The sequence below is a fragment of the Pelodiscus sinensis genome, chromosome 3, assembly GCF_052426305.1.
Source record: "Pelodiscus sinensis isolate ZL-2025 chromosome 3, ASM5242630v1, whole genome shotgun sequence".
Classification (NCBI taxonomy): Eukaryota; Metazoa; Chordata; order Testudines; family Trionychidae; genus Pelodiscus; species Pelodiscus sinensis.
Window position 1 is genome coordinate 95,174,537 of NC_143054.1, and position 17,655 is coordinate 95,192,191.

Here is a 17,655-nt window from a genome sequence, read left to right on the forward strand (position 1 = left end):
AAGCACTGTCAAATCAAGGGTAAAAATGTAATAAGAAAAGTAAAAAAAGATTTTGAGGAACAGCTAGCCAAAAACTCAAAAAGAAATAACAAAATGTTTTTTAAGTACATTAGAAACAGGAAGCCTGCTAAAAAACCAGTGGGCCCCCTAGATGATCCAGCTATAAAAGGAGTAATCAAGGACGATAAAGCCATTGCGGAGAAACTAAATTATTTCTTTGCTTTGGTCTTCATGGCTGAGGACGTTGGGGAGATTCCCAAATCTGTACCGTCCTTTGTGGGTGATGAATCTGAGGAACTGTCCCGGATTGAAGTGTCATTAGAGGAGGTTTTGGAGCAAATAGAAAAACTTAATGTCAACAAATTTCCGGGACCGGATGGCATTCATCCAAGGGTTCTAAAAGAACTCAAATGGGAAATTGCTGAGCTATTATCTGTGGTTTGTAACCTATCCCTTAAATCGGCTTCCGTACCTAATGACTGGAAGGTAGCCAACGTGACACCAATATTTAAAAAGGGCTCTAGAGGTAATCCGGGCAATTACAGACCGGTAAGTCTAACTTCAGTACCTGGCAAATTAGTCGAAACAATAGTAAAGAATAAAATCGTGAAGCATGTAGAAGAACATAATTTGTTGGACAAAAGTCAATATGGTTTCTGTAAAGGGAAATCCTGTCTTACTAATCTATTAGAGTTCTTTGAAGGGGTTAACAAACATGCAGACAAGGGGGATCCAGTAGATATAGTATATATAAGATTTTCAGAAAGCCTTTGACAAGGTCCCTCACCAAAGGCTCTTGTGTAAATTACATGGCCATGGGATAAGAGGGAAGGTCCTTTCTTGGATTGAGAACTGGTTAAAAGACAGGAAACAAAGGGTAGGAATAAATGGTAAATTTTCAGAATGGAGAGGGGTAACTAGTAGTGTCCCCCAAGGGTCAGTCCTGGGACCAATCCTTTTCAACTTATTCATAAAGGATCTGGAGAAAGGGGTAAGCAGTGAGGTAGTAAAGTTTGCAGATGATACCAAACTGTTCAGGATAGTCAAGACAGAAGCAGACAGTGAGGGACTCCAAGAAGATCTCACCAAACTGAGTGATTGGGCAACAAAATGGCAAATGAAATTTAATGTGGATAAGTGGAAAGTAATGCACATCGGGAAAAATAACCCCAACTATACATACAGTATGATGGGGGCTAATTTGGCTATGACAAGTCAGGAAAGAGATCTTGGAGTTATCGAGGACAGTTCTCTGAAAACTTCCACACAGAGTGCAGCGGCGATCAAAAAGGCAAATAGGATGCTAGGAATTATTAAGAAAGGGATAGAAAATAAGACACAGGATATCTTACTGCCCCTGTATAAAACTATGGTACGCCCACATCTTGAATACTGTGTACAGATGTGGTGTCCTCACCTCAAAAAAGATATTTTGGCCTTGAAAAGGGTTCAGAAAAGGGCAACTAAAATGATTAGGGGTTTGGAACAGGTCCCATGTGAAGAGAGGTTAAAGCGACTGGGACTTTTCAGTTTAGAAAAGAGGAGACTGAGGGGGGATATGATAGAGGTATATAAAATCATGAGTAGTGTGGAGAGGGCCGATAAAGAAAAGTTATTTATTAGTTCCCATAATAGAAGAAGTGGAGGACCCCAAATGAAATTAATGGGTAGCAGGTTTAAAACTAATAAAAGAAAGTTCTTCTTCACACAGTGTGTAGTCAGCCTGTGGAACTCCTTGCCAGAGGAGGCTGTGAAGGCTAGGACTATAACAGAGTTTAAAGAGAAGCTAGATAATTTCATGGAGGTTAGGTCCATAAAAGGCTATTAGCCAGGGGATAAAATGGTGTCCTTGGCCTCTGTTTGTCAGAGGCTGGAGAGGGATGGCAGGAGACAAATTGCTTGATCATTGTCTTCGGTCCACACTCTCCGGGGCACCTGGTGCTGGCCACTGTCGGCAGACAGGATACTGGGCTAGATGGACCTTTGGTCTGACCCAGTACGGCCATTCTTATGTGCTTATGAATGCCAATATAGCTGCTAAGTGTACTGTGATTGAGCTAAGTGACAATTTTTCATGTTTCAGGGACAGAAGATAATTCAGCACACATGGAACAGAAATGAAGACTGGGTATCCTCTTTAGTTAGGACCAAATGGAAAATCTCCTGTTTAGCCAGATAAGTAGGTCTAGCCGATAATTTTCTTCTATTCAACAGAACATTCTGAACTTCTCCACCAATGTTAACCATGAAGACTTCAGGTGAACAGCCTGAAGCTCGGACTGAGTTTGTGATATCAAGTCTGAATGAAGCAGGAGTGACGGAGACCGACTGATAGTCCTAAGAGCTCTGAAAATCAGTGTTCACCAGACCATACTGAAGAAATCAGTGTAAAATGGGCCTTGTCATTCTGGATCTTGCTTAAACCTCTGGACAGAAGAGATATATGGAAAAATATACATGAGATACTTTGACCACAGCCGCAGAAAACTGTCCATCAATTAACCTGGACTGTGGCCTGCCCAATAGCAGAACTAGTGACACTTTCTGCTGCCTTTTACTGCAAACAGGTCCATTTGCATAGCTTCCCAGAGATGAAAAATGGTCCATGCCATATCTGGGCTGACAGACCACTCGTGACGACTGACCCAATTCATGGCTGTTGGACTGTCAGTCAACGCCAACGTACCATTTCCCTGATTTAATTTAATACCTCACAACCAAGGGTGCTGGAACCGAGCTAAAGTTTCCACTCTTCACTCCCACACCTCCTCCTTCCCCTGGGGTCCCAGTCAGGCCAGCAGCTGGAGTCTAGTTGGGGAACCCAAGCAGTGGTGAGCAGCACATCATGAACCCCGTGCCTGGGGTAAAGGTTCCTGATAAGCCACTCTTCTGGAAAGATAATGCCTAAGACCCAAAAGTAGTGCACATCTAACACCCACAACCAGTACATACATTTTATGTATATAAACAAATAAGATCTATTTTATAAGCTACATTAACTAAACTACACTAATTCTTCGGAAACTAAAAGACACTATTTACATGCCAGATGAAAAGACTTGCAAAAGCAAGAAAAGGGATCTCTAAGAACCATTAAGGGCAGTAGAAAGGGACTGAGGGGACTGGGATAGCTTTGGGCATGCACGAGGAAGCACAGAGTATTTGTGCTGCTACCATGAGTATGACTATAGGGAAAAAATTGATAACTACACACTGAAGTGCGTACACATCTACAGTGCAATGGACATGAGCAACTAACTCAAAGAACAGCAAATCAGTTGTGCACTTTTCTGAAACATGCATCTACTATACATATATACACCACATTTTTCATTCCTAACCTAGACTAACTGACATATGAGTGGGACACCCACAGGGAAACTGCTCGAAGGAGAACTAAGTTTTGTGGAAAGGGTATAAACTGAGAAATGCCTTAAGATTGCATAAGGCTTAGAAACATTTTAATATTTACTATTCCAAAATATAAAGCAGCATGTGAAAAAAAAAATCCACATAAGCACACACCCTACTCCTATTTCACCCAGGATTAAAGCCATGTAAGCTTGTGGTGAAAAACTGTTTATTCAATTCCCACTGTGGTCTGACTTTTATTAAGAACGTAACTCCTCAAGGCTAGAATCCCATTTAAATTTTATGTAATATAAATGTACATTTGATTACAAATCTAAATCTAAATTGATTTCTGCTATATGTAATGCAGACACCATTTTTACTTGACCTGGCAGTTAATATGCAAAAGAATGTTCAAGTATTTGAGCATCTATTTTTCCTTTTTTTCAGTTTCTTAAGGCCAATTTTAAATATGGAAATAAGCATAATATTTGTAAAAAAAAATCTACATCAAAGATTTAAGATACAAAAAAATAAAGCATGAGGCAAAGGGTGCAAAAATTTGGCACAAATATAAAAATTAAATCAGTAGTGACATGTATTAAATCACAGAGTTGAACTAGTTAGTACACTGTCTTGAGTTCTTCATTACACCCATGGAATAATTCTAAAATCAAATTAAGTCAAACCAGAAAGTCTAAACTCAAACACTTCTTTTAAAACAAAGTACTGTTTTTGTTACAAATAACGAAAGACAGTGCCTTGAGGAAAATGTTCTCTCTTTGGGAAGGAGAAGGTTCAATTGCCAAAAGAGATCAATTTACCCTAAGAATGCTGCTGATGCGCTGAATTTATATCATATTTGTGAAATTTCTGCTCAGAGTACTTTTTTATGGCTTAACTGAAAAGTCTTGAAGATAGTGGTTTAAAATGGAAATATTAACGGACCCTTAACTGCAGCGTTGTGAATGTGACACTATAATGAACTCATTCCAATTACTAAAAACAAACATGCATTCGTTAACTCACATTGCAATGAAAGCATACTGTACTCATTGCTGCCTTTCGACTGAGAAAGATCTCTTTATACAAGACCTGCTGCCTCACCTCTATGTCACAGCTGAATTCGGTGCCATCCAGGAGCATCACTTTGCACTGCACAGTTTTAATCTTCTTAGGAGCTTTCTGAGGAACTTTCTCCATATTGATTTCAGCTGTCTGTACCTCCTTAGTCTCTCTATTTTCTTCTGCTTTTTGTTTTTCTTCTTGCTCATCGGCAACTTTCTCTACTTCAATCTCTTTATTATCTTCTTTTGCAGGCTGTAAGAAAGACAGTTTAATACAATAGCAAGTCCAAACCTTTCAGAATAAAGTTGAAAGAAAATTCTTCTTTTCTGTACATGAGTACTAAGTTACTTTTAATAACTATCCATTAAGGTTGGGGAGGGGGGGAAGAGAGGGAGAGAAATCAATGGCTCCTGGGCAGACGGGAGCAGGTGCTCCTGCAGAGCCACCTCCCCACCCCAAATTTTTCAGTAGTTACACATTTAAACACCAGGGAGGGAAGGGAAAATGCTTTTAAGCTGGCTCCCATGGAATTGCCCGCTCTCCCCTTCCTCCTCGCCTGCCCACACACACACGCGCGCGTGCGTGCGTGCGCTTCTGCCTCTGATCTAGAGGCAGCAATGCGGGAGGGGGGGAAGCAGGTGGCTCCCATGGAGCTGTCTCCTGCCCCTCCCACGTGTAAACGTTTAACTGCTGAAAAATTCAGTGGCTACAAGTTTACAAACAACTCTCATTTTAACATCCCTAGTTGTTTCAGTCACAAAGGGTTATGTCTACACAGAAAAACAAAACAAGGAAGTGAGATTCAGAGCCGAGCTCAGCCTTGGGCTCACAGGGTTTGTATTGACATGCTAAGAATAGTATGTGCCCATTGGATCTTTGACTCTATTCTAAGCCAGGGTATCATCATGCAACCGCCACAGCCCCATGTCTGAAGAACTGGACTCAAACTCTTTTTTTTTTTTTTTTTTTTGCATTGTGCAGACATACTCTCGGAATCACTAAAGTCCCAAAGCAGAAATACTGTACAAAAGTACAGTGAGACATATGAATCCCTGATACAATTTTAATATATGACATGGACTTCAGAGGAGTTATGAAGCCATAAATCTAGCCCACTGACTAGCCGCTATCTTTTTTATTAACTTTCCACACAGACCTGTGTTTCAGCACTGCTCACAGAATGCTTCTCCTCCTTGTCTTCTGCTTTAGCCTCCTGTTCACTCTCAATTGTTGCTTCTTCCACACTTCCTTTTGGCTGAACCACTTCCCCTGGAAGTTGACATTCCCTCTCCTCCACTGTCTCTCCTTCCTCTACAGGTTTTTTCTTGGCTTCGTCTTTGGGCTCCACCAAGCTATATGATTTTTGTTTTTTAAGCCATGGGGGGATAAAGCGAGATATTCCTTTGCCTTCAGACGGCTCTTTTTCCTTCTTCTGACTACTTGGGCTGCTTTGGGTACCTAGTGCTGGAGAAGGAGAACCTTGTGCCTCTTCAGAGACTGTCTTTTCAGACTTTTGATTTTCCTGATTCTCTGTAGCTTCGTCTTGTTTGTTCTTAGCTGCATCTGCCTCCAGCTGCTCAGATTCCTTCTTTACTTCAGTCTCTGGGCCAACTTCAGTCGTCATGGTCACAGGTTATGCTAGCAATGCAAAAAAATATATATATAAATTAAGCATTGTTTCAACATAATACATTTTGCCTCTCAACACAATTATAGGAATGATATAAAATTAAGGCACTATAGATCAATTTAACAGGATTAAAGAGCTGGTTTAATCCATCCTATAGAAGATCTTCAACCAAAAATAAAAAAAGAAACAAACCAAAAATCTATTGCCATATTGGACATCAGGAATTTTCAAAGATGTTTATACTAAAGGGATTGATTAGGTTTCAATGTTCCACTGCCTGCCTCTTGGAAAAGTTGCAGGAATTCTCCATGGTTCCTAAAAGAAACACTGAAATACACTTACTACAATACAGTGTTCTTAATGTTGAAGAGATATTAAAGATAAGAGATTGTTCATTAAATTACTTTCACTCTTTTCAAGCAGTTTAATGGGGCTCATATTTCAGGAAAAATTTGACTTGTTTGAAAATCCAAGCTATTCATGGGCATCCTGGCCTCATTGACATCAGTAGGAAAAGGTGCTTAAACCATTTTTGTGCATTTCAAACTAGTGTAGGGAAAATTATTCAAATGTAAAGTTCTTCCCCTTCCTGTGTGTTTATCAGGAGTACGTTTCCAATCCCAACACTATTCATAACCAGAATTCTAATTAACTTTAAATGAAAATATTAAAGCCTATTTTAATTGCAAGAGCTACATGGTCTCCTTGTCAGAAATAAATTAAATTACTTGTACAAAGGCAGGCACATGCAGAATGCTAGCAATCAAGCCCATGTGCTTGACAGCTGCATACTAACCAGCTATTAATGGACAGGCAAGTTTCGTAAATTTTTGTTTCTCATTAATTCAGCAGAATGCAAATTAAAAAAACAACAACAAAAAACCCTGATTCCCTAAAGCAACTTGAAAGTAGGAGCAAAGAAAGTGAAGTACATCTGTATTTAATAGTGCCTGAAACTTTTATGGGCTATTGTTTTTTAAAATACATAGAGGCAATGTAAAATGCCTTCAACAGACCTCAAATCAAGTCTGGTCACTGAATCACAAGTTTATATAAGAAAGCACCAGCACAGGATACATTTAATACACGTTTACTCAAGCCAACCCCTTTTTAAAAGCATAGGAGAAAGTACTGGCATAGCTAGGCAGCCTGGAGGGTTTTCAGAATGCAATAGAATTCATTCCAGCTGCTGATGTCAGCAGGGCATCCCAACGAAAAACTGCACGACCTGAACAGCTTCTTGTTTAAAAATAAAAGACTATTAATTCAAGGCTCCTACTGATCTCCACAAATGCTAAACGATGCAATAAGAGTAGCAGTCTCCACATTAATTAGTTCATTAATTAATTGAGCAATTTTAAAATCAAACATGCCATCTTAAATTGTAGTCAGAAACTAACTGAAAACCAGTGAAGATGATAATAAGTTACGGTATTTTAGTCCTGACAGGGAGCACGGCTAAATGAACTGCCACTTTCTGCAGTAGCTAAAGTTTCCAAATGGACTTCATGCCCGACCACTAATGGAATGAACACAATAAACCAGACTGAGATGACAAAGATATGGATAACAAATGAGAGATGCATCCACCTAAGAGGTTATGAGCCAAATGGAGACAGCCACTGTTGGTACTTGGCTATCCGAAGGCAGCATTGTTAACTCATTTTTACTGAGAGGCTCTATGGATACACAGGGCTCAATTTAAAATCAACTACTCATCATTACAGTCATGCCGAGCAACCAGACATGACCAGCAACAAGACAATGGAGATTAGTCAAAGCACTGTATGCTTGGAGATGAGATTTCCTTTCCCCCTTCCCCCGGTGATCCTCCACTGCCATCCAAATTGAAACAATATAATCAAAAGACACCTCCCGGAATAAGATACTGTAGTAACAACTTACAAAAATGTCAGCTGATAATATTTGGCCCCCCTGTCACAGAAGAAAGAATTTTGATTTAAGCTCACACTTAAAATACTCCATTTGATACTTGTTATTTTCCCCAGCTGTTATAAAAAGAAAGGAAAGAACTTTTGCCATGCTTAATAGATTTATATTGACACTGAATGCTGCTTTTACATAAATGTCTAATTTCAGGATGAATGCAAAATTTATTTCGTAATGAAAAATATGGACTGTCCAAATATTTCCCTAAAACTAGTTTCTAAGTAAACCAATGATTTCAGGAAATATCTGGATTTAAAGTAAATTATGCCAATGCTAGCTGTACATTTACCACCTTCTGAGAAATCATTCCTCTGGATAACATTTGGATAAAAATAAGCAATATATTCTATATAAAATCTGGAAATTCAAATCTCAATCAACCTAGAAGAGGTTTATAATTTAAATATCAAACCACTACTTCAGCAAATAGAAATAGATCAGGAGTGTTGGTGGAAGCATGCAACTTTCTGGTTGGGAAGAACATCCACAGTCAAAAATGGATATTTGAAATACTGTACATCTTTCTTATTTCAAAATCTTTCTGCAATCATTCCAGATAAACCTTTGACAGGAATACAGATGATGTAGTTAGAATTCATATGCAATAAGGAAAGAAATATTGAGTGTGAGTGTGAATAATTTGTATGAACCCATTACACAGGGTGGACTATACTTTTCAAATATTCAATGGTATTTTCAATATTACCGGCCCACACACAAATCAGTAATGGGCATTTTGGTTTTTACTAAACAAGAAAACTGTGGCAGTGTAAACAATGCTAGGTTAAAATTAAAATTAGATTTAAAAAAAACTCTTACTCGCCAGACTTGGAATAGAAAACCGAAGATAAAATAAATTCTCTTCCCTCATCAATGACATCCATTGCAAATAATGCAATTTGTAACTCAAATAATAAACCAGAGAGCTTCAAAGACCAGGAGAGCCATGGAATACATATGGTTGGCCAGCTACTCAGTAAAGAAATTTTTCTAAACATTTTTTAGATCAAAACTAATTTTAATTGGCCCATTCTCTTGTGATATCAGTACTATCAATTACGCATTAGGTTTTTCAACTTTCTTAAAAAAAACCTGATTCATACAGAAAAAACTTTAATAGAATCTATGGCATTTGATCAGTTAGGAAACAATCACCAATTACTGAATATTTATTACTAAATGTCTATTTGGTTATACTCTTAGGGCTTCCTAGCAGAAATGGTTACACAAAAGGAAATTAATTTCATTTCTTACCTGCTAAGCTACCTCTCACTAGAAACAGAAAAATAGTCCAATGAAAAAAGAACAGTTTTTAAAAAGTGAACTTTCTATGAAAAAACTAACACCGATGACATACCCAGCAAAAGTGACTGAGGACAATTAAATACTTGAATAAATGGTAACCATATAGCTAATATTAAAAATACATTCAGTAGCAAAATATAATAAGCATTCTTTTTTTAATATTAACAACTGACACACACGCCTGGTCTGTGAAATATGGATAATCAGATATTTAAATTCAATAAAAATCACTTGAAATGATGTTTCAGAGGGGTAGCCAAGTTAGTCTGTAACAAGAAAAACTTAGAAAACAACAAATAGACTAGTAGCACCTTAAGGCCTAACAAAACATGTAGATGGTATAATGAGCTTTTGTGGGCGCAACTCACTTCAAGTCATCTGAAGAAGTGGGTTGTGCCCACAAAAGCTCACGATACCATCTACATGTTTTGTTAGTCTTTAAGATGCTACTAGTCTATTAATTGTTTAAGTTTTTACTAAAAATAATGTCATCAGTATTGTAATTATGTTTATTCTGTAACGTGTGGTAACACTTAACAAGAGAGGTCTATTGATTACATTACTCTGTAATATCTTCAAACAAAAGTTCACTGTTGTAACAATTATTGTTTTGTTTCTGATATGTACATGTTTACACTTCCCAAGACTGACAATCATTTAAGTTGCTAAAAATCAAATTACATTTTGCGAGTTACTTCTATTTTTACATGAAATTGCAGGTTGGACCCTCCCTGGTCCAGCATCCTCAGGACCTGACCAGTTCCAAACAAGGGAATTTGTCAAATTAGGTGAGGTCCCCTGCCACTGGTCTCCGAGCCCAATGACTCTCACCACCAGTGGCTTCACTTCCAGTCCAATGAGCCCCCTCCTCTGGCCAGCTGAGCAGCTGAATCCAGCCAGCCCACAGCTGGCTCCCAGCCCTCCTCCTGTCAAGCCCCAGCCCTGAGGCAGACAGCTGGAGCTGCCACAGGCTCCCAGCCCTGATGTTCTCTGGTCCAGAGATATCTGTGGTCCCACTGGTTTATGGAGGTATAACCTGTACTAAATTAGGGTGCATCTACACCGCAGTGTTATTTCAGAATAATGGCTAATATTCCGAAAGAACAATGCGAGCATCTATACAGGCAGTCCCCGGGTTACGTGCAAGATAGGGACTGTAGGTTTGTTCTTAAGTTGAATCTGTATGTAAGTCGGAACTGGCGTCCAGATTCAGCCGCTGCTGAAACTGACCGCCAGTTCTGACTTACATACAGATTCAACTTAAGAACCCTAAGTCCCCAAGTCAGCTGCTGCTGAAACTGATCAGCGGCTGATTCCAGGAAGCCCGGGGCAGCGCTGATCAGTTTCAGCAGCGGCTGACTTCAGGACGCCTGGGGCAGAGCAGCTGGGGTGCTGCTGGGTTGGTCCAGTAGTGCCCAGAGTGGCGCTGCGGGACCAACCGGCAGCGCCCCAGCTGCTCTGCCCCAGGGTCCACAACAAAAGCCTGGTCTGCTGGGGGGGGGCACACTAGCTGCGCCCCCCCCCCCCCCAGCAGACCAGGGACACGGGGAGCAAAGCCTCAGCGGCGGGGTGCCGTGCCTCTGAGGCTTTGCTCTGGCGCGGGACCCGCCGCCGCTGTGGCTTTGCTCCTGGTGTCCCTGGTCTGCTGGGGACCATCTCCAGCAGACCAGGGATACCGCGAGCAAAGCCGCAGCGGCGGCGGGTCCCCACGCTTCTGAGGCTTTGCCAGAGCAAAGCCTCAGAAGCGCGGGAACCCGCCACGGCTGCGGCTTTGCTCCCGGTGTTCCTGGTCTGCTGGAGACAGTCCCCAGCAGACCAGGGGCACCGGGAGCAGCTTTTCTTGCCCCGGAGGTCGAGGTGGCGGACCGCTGCCTGCGAGCTCCGGGGCGAGAAAGCCCCGTTCGTAAGTGCGGATCCGCCATAAGTCGGATCCGCGTAAGTCGGGGACTGTCTGTACAGCAATTTTGTTATTTTGAAATAAATTTGGAACAACAGGTGACATATTCCAAATTCTGTAAACCTCATTCTACGAGGAATAATGCCCATTCTGAAACAGCTATTTCAGAACACCACTAGTGTGGATGCTTCACTGCTGCTATTTTGAAATAGCTCTTCCCCAGGGCCATTCAAAGTAATTACTCCTCAGTGCCTCCTGGGGCTCTAAATCAAGGTAGCACGTCCACATAAGGGAAGCCTGCCTTGGACTAATTTTGAGGCTTCCCTGTAGTATACACGTGCTATTTTGAAATAAGCTATTTCGGAGTATTTCTTCTGGAATAGTTTATTCCGAAATAGTACGGGTATGTCTATACTGCACACTTGTTTTACTTCTCTTGCGTGCATGTATCCATCACAACACTGCATCCTGAGCTGGAAATGGTCTTTTCTAGGAAACAATCCAGAAATATCTGCATGACAAAGAAAACCTGATTGAATGCTGTCTAGTCAAATTGCAACTTTTGGCGTTAGCTGTGGCAGTGCCAATTGAAACTGATTAGGTAAGAAACAGTAGCCTAGTTTTATGAAATACAAATTAAGTCAATTTCAAAATGGCATTTTCAAAGAGGACATTTTCACATATTTATTGTTATAATTATCACATTTAAAATAATATATTTAATTACACATACACACACTGCATCCTCCTCCCTACCATTATAAGGGTTTTGTTAACACCAATAGCTAGTTCACAGCAAGCTGGGTGTGAATATACATCGTGCTAGCCTGCTGTAGACTACCCGCCCAGCTGGACGTGGCCAATAGAGGACTAGATCAAAGCTCATTAACAAACCATCAATGTGCATGAGCAAAGTCTACACAGACAGTATAATGTGCAGCAGGCGAGCATGCAGTAGATTCATATTCCAGCTTGCTAAGAAGTAAATATTGGTATAGAAAACAAAAGTTCTTGGAGGCTGTTATTGTCTTCTGCTCAGAGCATGGATCTTACTAGCTGTTATGCACCTGAACTCAGCATGACTGGGTCATGAGCTTTCACACAGGGGATTAATGACTAAGATGTGTTTATAATCACATGAATTTCAATGTACAGGAGATGACCACCACTGGCAGCAAGAGAGCAATAATCCAAGCTTTCATTATAACTTGTGTGATCCCAGATGGGGGAAAACGGTCCTGCTACTGCAGAACTCCTCAAGCAAATAGAGGCATCTGAAGATCCAATAACAGGGGTAATCAGGCCTGAGGACCTGAGCCTCTTCCGCCAGAAAGGCATGAACGGCATCACTAACACTCTCTTATTCCTATCTTCTGTGGAAGAGCAGTAGAAAAGGTGGAAAGATTTATTGAAAGGACCTTGCCATCTCTGCAAAAGGGCATTACCATCTTACATTCTAGGTCTCAATATACACAGGCATTTTATTATTGTTTCCGGATAGAAAGCGGTAGATCACCAGCTCCCTGAGCTGACTTATGTTGAGTGAAATATTTTTGGAGACAAGAATTACTCTGACTTCTGACAAAAAGTGATCATTTCCTAGTTAATGGGAAGTGCAGCTAGAGATATTAACAACCACAACAAGCGTAGGGGTAGGCATGATCATGTTCTTCCTTGTTACTATGAAAACCCTATCAGACCCTATGTGTTGTGACCAGAACAGGTATGGTAACTATGGAAGAAATAGTGTTGTGAGACCTCAATGAATCAGTTTCCAACTAGTGGATACTACGCTCCTCTTCTGGTAGCCATTCCCTCAACTCAGTGGGGAAGATCCCTTCATAATAAAAATCTACCATTTGAAGGATTAGAGCAGTGGTCTCCATCCTTTTTACACCCAAGATCACTTTTTAAATGACAGACCAAGTCAAGATCTACCGCCCTGCCCCTTCCTTGAAGCCCTGTCCTCTCTATTCTCCTCCTCTCCATCACTTGCTATCCCCAATCCTTATACTGCTGCTTTTTTATTATTATTATTCTGTAGGAAGAGGTTTTTCCAACATTTGGCCTGTCTACACTGGACCAAATGTCAGAAAAAAAACCCCTTCTTTTGGAAGCCACCTTATTCCTTGTAGAAAGAGGAATATTGGGGTGACCAAAAGAGCCTGTTTGCTCTTCCACTAAAAAGGCGGAAGAACAAACGCAACCCTGGATGCAGAAGAGTTTTTCTGGGATATCTCCAGAATCCTGAAAAAATCCTGCAGTCTAGCTGAACCCTTGCTGTGTTGAGACAGGATGTGTAGGCTCTGGGGTGGGAATGAGGGATTTGGGTGTGGGAAGGGGTGAGAGGTGCAAGCTCTGGGAGGAAATCTGAATGCAGGAGGAGGTGAAGAAGGGGACACTGGCTCAGGGAGGAGGCTCCAGGCTGGGAAGTGTTGGGATACTAAGAAGCCACAGGCTTGCGGATGGGAGGGTGCAAGAATTTGGGTTGGGGTATGTGAGGGGCTGAGGGCATGAGGTTCCAGTGTTTGATAGGCTCAGATCTAGGGTCTGGGGAAGGGGGAATGCAGGAGTGGTTGTGGCCAGATGGGGGCTTGGCCCCAATGGGGGTTTGTTGGCTAGGCTTCATTTTTAAATAGAATACTATGTTCAACACAAAAAGTTTCTGCATTGTCTTTATTTATGAGAATGGCAGGGAACCTGCCTTGAGTCAGGGGTCACTGACCCATAGAAAAGTCATTTGGGAGCAGGGGACACAGTACTGGGGAGGAGTGCTAGTGGGTTCTGGAGCAAGGAAGAGGGTGCTAGTGGGGGCAGGGCAGAGGGGGCAGGGTGCCAGAAGGACAGGTTTCTGCAGCAGGAGACAGGGTGCTGGGGGGACAGGTTTCTGCAGAGGGGAGCAGGGGGACCGGTTTCTGTAGTAGGAGACAGGGTGCCAGAAGGAACTGGTTTCTGCGGGGGGGGGCAGGTTTCTGCAGCGGGGTCGGGGGGGCAAGGGAGAGGGAACAGGGGGCCAGGAGGGCGGGGGACAAGTTTGGGGCAGAGGAGAGGGAACAAGGTTGGGGGAAGAGAGTTCCCTACACCGGCCACGGAGGGAAGCCTCTGACCCGCGCTCCCTCCGGATTGACCGTAGGGCAGCTGGGCTGGAGTGAAGAAAAGCGGATGCCCGGCCAGCTCGCCATGGTGCTCAGTCAGGGTGCCACCAAGCTCCACGTGGGCAGGAGCAGAGGGGAAGCCGCCCAATCAGCTGGAGAGTGGTTCAGCCTCCTCTGGGCTGAACTCCACAGCCAGCAGGCCAGGCAGCTTCTCCTCTGCGCCAGCCCACATGGAGTGTGGTGCACCCTGGCTGAGCGCCATGGACAGCTGGCCAGGCAGCTGCTTCTCTTCCCTCCAGCCTGGCTGCCCTGCGCTCAGCCCAGGGAGGCTGCGCCTAGCTCCAGCTGTGAAAGCCACAGTCAGCTGGCTGTGGTGTTTCAGCCCTCCCGACCTCCCAGCTCCCACCATTCCTCGCAGCTACTCACCTGTGTTGTTGCTCGGTGAGTAGCTGCTCCTCAAATGAGGAAATCTAATGTAAATGTACTGCGCAGGTGCGCAGTTCAGAGAGGGCTCAAGAGCTACTCTTAGAGCCCCTGAGATCTACCGGTAAGCTTACGATCTACTGGTTGGTGACCACGGGATTAGAGAATGCATAATTGGAGCTAGAGTTCTACTAATGGATGATAAAGAGTAAGCTGTGCGAGGACACTCAGGGTTACTGGAGAGGTATCATATGAATTATAAACTGTAAAAAAATTCCTGCATATGACATCAGAATTCCCAATGGGTTCCAATAAAAATTAGATGTTTGTTTCTGTGACGTGTTTTTTCATTATGACCATGTTCCTCTTCTGTTAACATTTTTCTGAGATGAAACCTTGTACCTAATAACATTCATCTTTAGTCCAAGCTTATAACTGCCTCTCCTGGCATTATGTATCTATGTGCTGAATCCAAGGTGCTTCAGAAACTGTATTGCTGGGTTTTTGCTGCTGCCTTCTCTCTGCACAGAATCCTGACTGGAAAAAAATTCTGAAAAAGGAAGAAGTGGTTTTCTTTCTTCCCTAAAGCCAATATTATTATGACCATGATCCTGAAGACAAACCCTGGAAGCATATGCAAGATAAAATGATAATGACTGAAGATGGATTTTAAAAAAAAGCCTCAGAGGGGTAGCTGCGTTAATCTGTAACTTTAAAAACAATGCATAGTCTTGTGTTACCTTAGAGACTAACAAAAGCATACATATATCCAGTAAAAATCCAGTGGTCCGGCATCCACTGGTCCGGAACCATCTGGAACCCAGAAGTGCTTCGGGCAGCTGGAAAATTGGAGCTGCTCTGCCCCCGGTTTCCCTGATTCCACCGCTGCTGAAACTGACCAGCGGCTCACTCGGGGAAGACGGGGGCAGAGCAGCTGGGGTGCTGCCGGGTTGGTCCCGTAGTGTTGTCCCTCGGCACTGCAAGACCAACCCGGCAGCACCCCAGCTGCTCTGCCCCAGACTTCCCCAAGTTAGCTGCTGCTGAAACTGACTAGCAGCTGACTCCGGAAGCCCGGGGCAGAGCATGCTGTGCCCCGGGCTTCCTGGAGTCAGCCGCTGGTCAGTTTCAGCAGCGGCTGACTTCGGGAAGTCTGAGGCAGAGCAGCTGGGGTGCTGCCGGGTTGGTCCCGCAGCGCCAAGGGGCACATCCTCCCCACTCTACCCCAGACCCCTCCTAGCCCCCCCCTTCCTATAGTCCGGCATATCTGATAATCCGGCACTCCCTGGGTCCTAAAGGTGATGGATTATCAGAAGTTTACTGTAGTATCATGAGTTTTCATGGGCAAAACCCACTTTTTCAGATAAGATTATCTTGAATGGAGAAAGTCTTCCAGTCATTTGCAGAATAGAAGAATAGTCTGAGGGCAGTTAAATGGGATGATTTGTAGATAAGCCTCCTTTGGAAACTTATTTAGTTAGTTCATAATGGGGTATGCACAGATTTTCTTTCATTCACTGAAGGCAGAAACAGGATAAAGAGCTTGCTTGACTTAAAAGATCTATGCAATTAGATTTATGCTTCACCAGTCTAAGCAGCCATCATAATGGACTGCAAATGGAAAACAAGAAGATATCCACATTGCAAACCATTGTAAAGAATACGCAATCTTTAAATATATTACAGAAAAATTAGTATCCGAAGAAGGAATGGTAATTTCCCCAGCAGAAAAGTTATTGAAGGGCATGTAATTGTAAATAAAGTAGTCATGAGATTTGTCCTGAAACACAACTGAATCAGAGTTGGATGAAGTGAAAATTATTTCTTTAACTTAGATAAGATATTTTGTATCACTCTCATATTTATGACCACTTAATTATTCTACTCAAGAGTCAAGTTCAGCTAATTAAAAAAATTCCCTTGCTCTCGATCATTTAGGATACGCAAGTTTCATATCAGGTTTGACTATTCACAGAATCATGAACAACTATTACCCATTGAGACTCATACCGTTCAGTACAAAACACAGTAAAATCTAATACTCTGGTTATATTAGTGCTGTTCATTCTGGTCATTGTTGTATTGATATATTGCAGAGAAAGCAAATTCTTAGTCTGACTAGCCTTCTCAAAGTAACTCTCAAGAATAGCACATGAAAAGTAGTGACAGTGACAAGGGATTACCTTACAAGCCGGAGACCTGTTTGTCCACAATAGTTTAAGAGAGGAAACTGCCTTACATTAGGAACAGATAATTGGCCTATGGCACAGATCTCATTCTTTCATTTCTGCAACAAGGGAAGCCTACTTACTTTAAAGGCAACATGAAAAAAAAAAGTCCTGGCAGTTTCATTGATGGGAACAATCTTATATATTATTCAAGAACTCAAAGAGAATTACTACTTTTATTTATTTATCTCTCTCTCTTTCTTTCTCTCTCTCTTAGATATATATCTATATATATTTCAGCATGTCACTCTGTGTCCCACATCTCATCCACCCTTAGCTGCAGCCTCCTGCCATAGGTATAGGGGAAACACACAGGCTCCCCAACAGCCTCCTCCTCCCCACACCCCCAACCTCTGGCCAAGACTCCGCACCGCCAGCCCCCTCACTCATCACGTGCCCACACTCCCTGCCCCTTCACTCATGGAGCTCCTGGGATGCAGCACGGCCTCCCCCCTCCATGGTGCTCTGGGGGAGGCAGAAGCCATGCAGCCTCTCCCCTCCCTGCATCCCCAGCTCCCTCACACCCCCTCTTGGGTCGACAGCCTGCACCCTAAGACCCCTCACTTACCCCTTCCACCGAGACCCCACATCCCCAGCCCACTCCTGCACCCTATCCCCCCAGCCAGACACCTACCCCCAGACAAAGGGGGGTTGGCAAGAGTAGTGAGCAGGGAGTCCTAGTAAATTGTAAGCTCTTTAGGATATGCCTTT

General features: G+C 42.7%; 1 protein-coding gene across 17 annotated transcripts in view; it reads right to left on the reverse strand.

Annotated features, from left to right (window-relative positions):
• Positions 1 to 17,655, reverse strand: part of EPB41L2 (erythrocyte membrane protein band 4.1 like 2) — a 285,536-nt gene that overhangs the window by 161,752 nt on the left and 106,129 nt on the right. For all 17 annotated transcript variants that reach the window (XM_089777259.1, XM_075924174.2, XM_075924167.2 and 14 more), the window contains 2 exons: positions 5,576 to 6,057; positions 4,459 to 4,671 (listed from right to left, as the gene is read on the reverse strand). In XM_089777259.1, coding sequence (XP_089633385.1) covers positions 4,459 to 4,671; positions 5,576 to 6,043 — 681 coding nt within the window. In that variant the 5' untranslated portion in view covers positions 6,044 to 6,057. Of the gene's footprint in view, positions 1 to 4,458; positions 4,672 to 5,575; positions 6,058 to 17,655 lie in introns of those variants that run through there.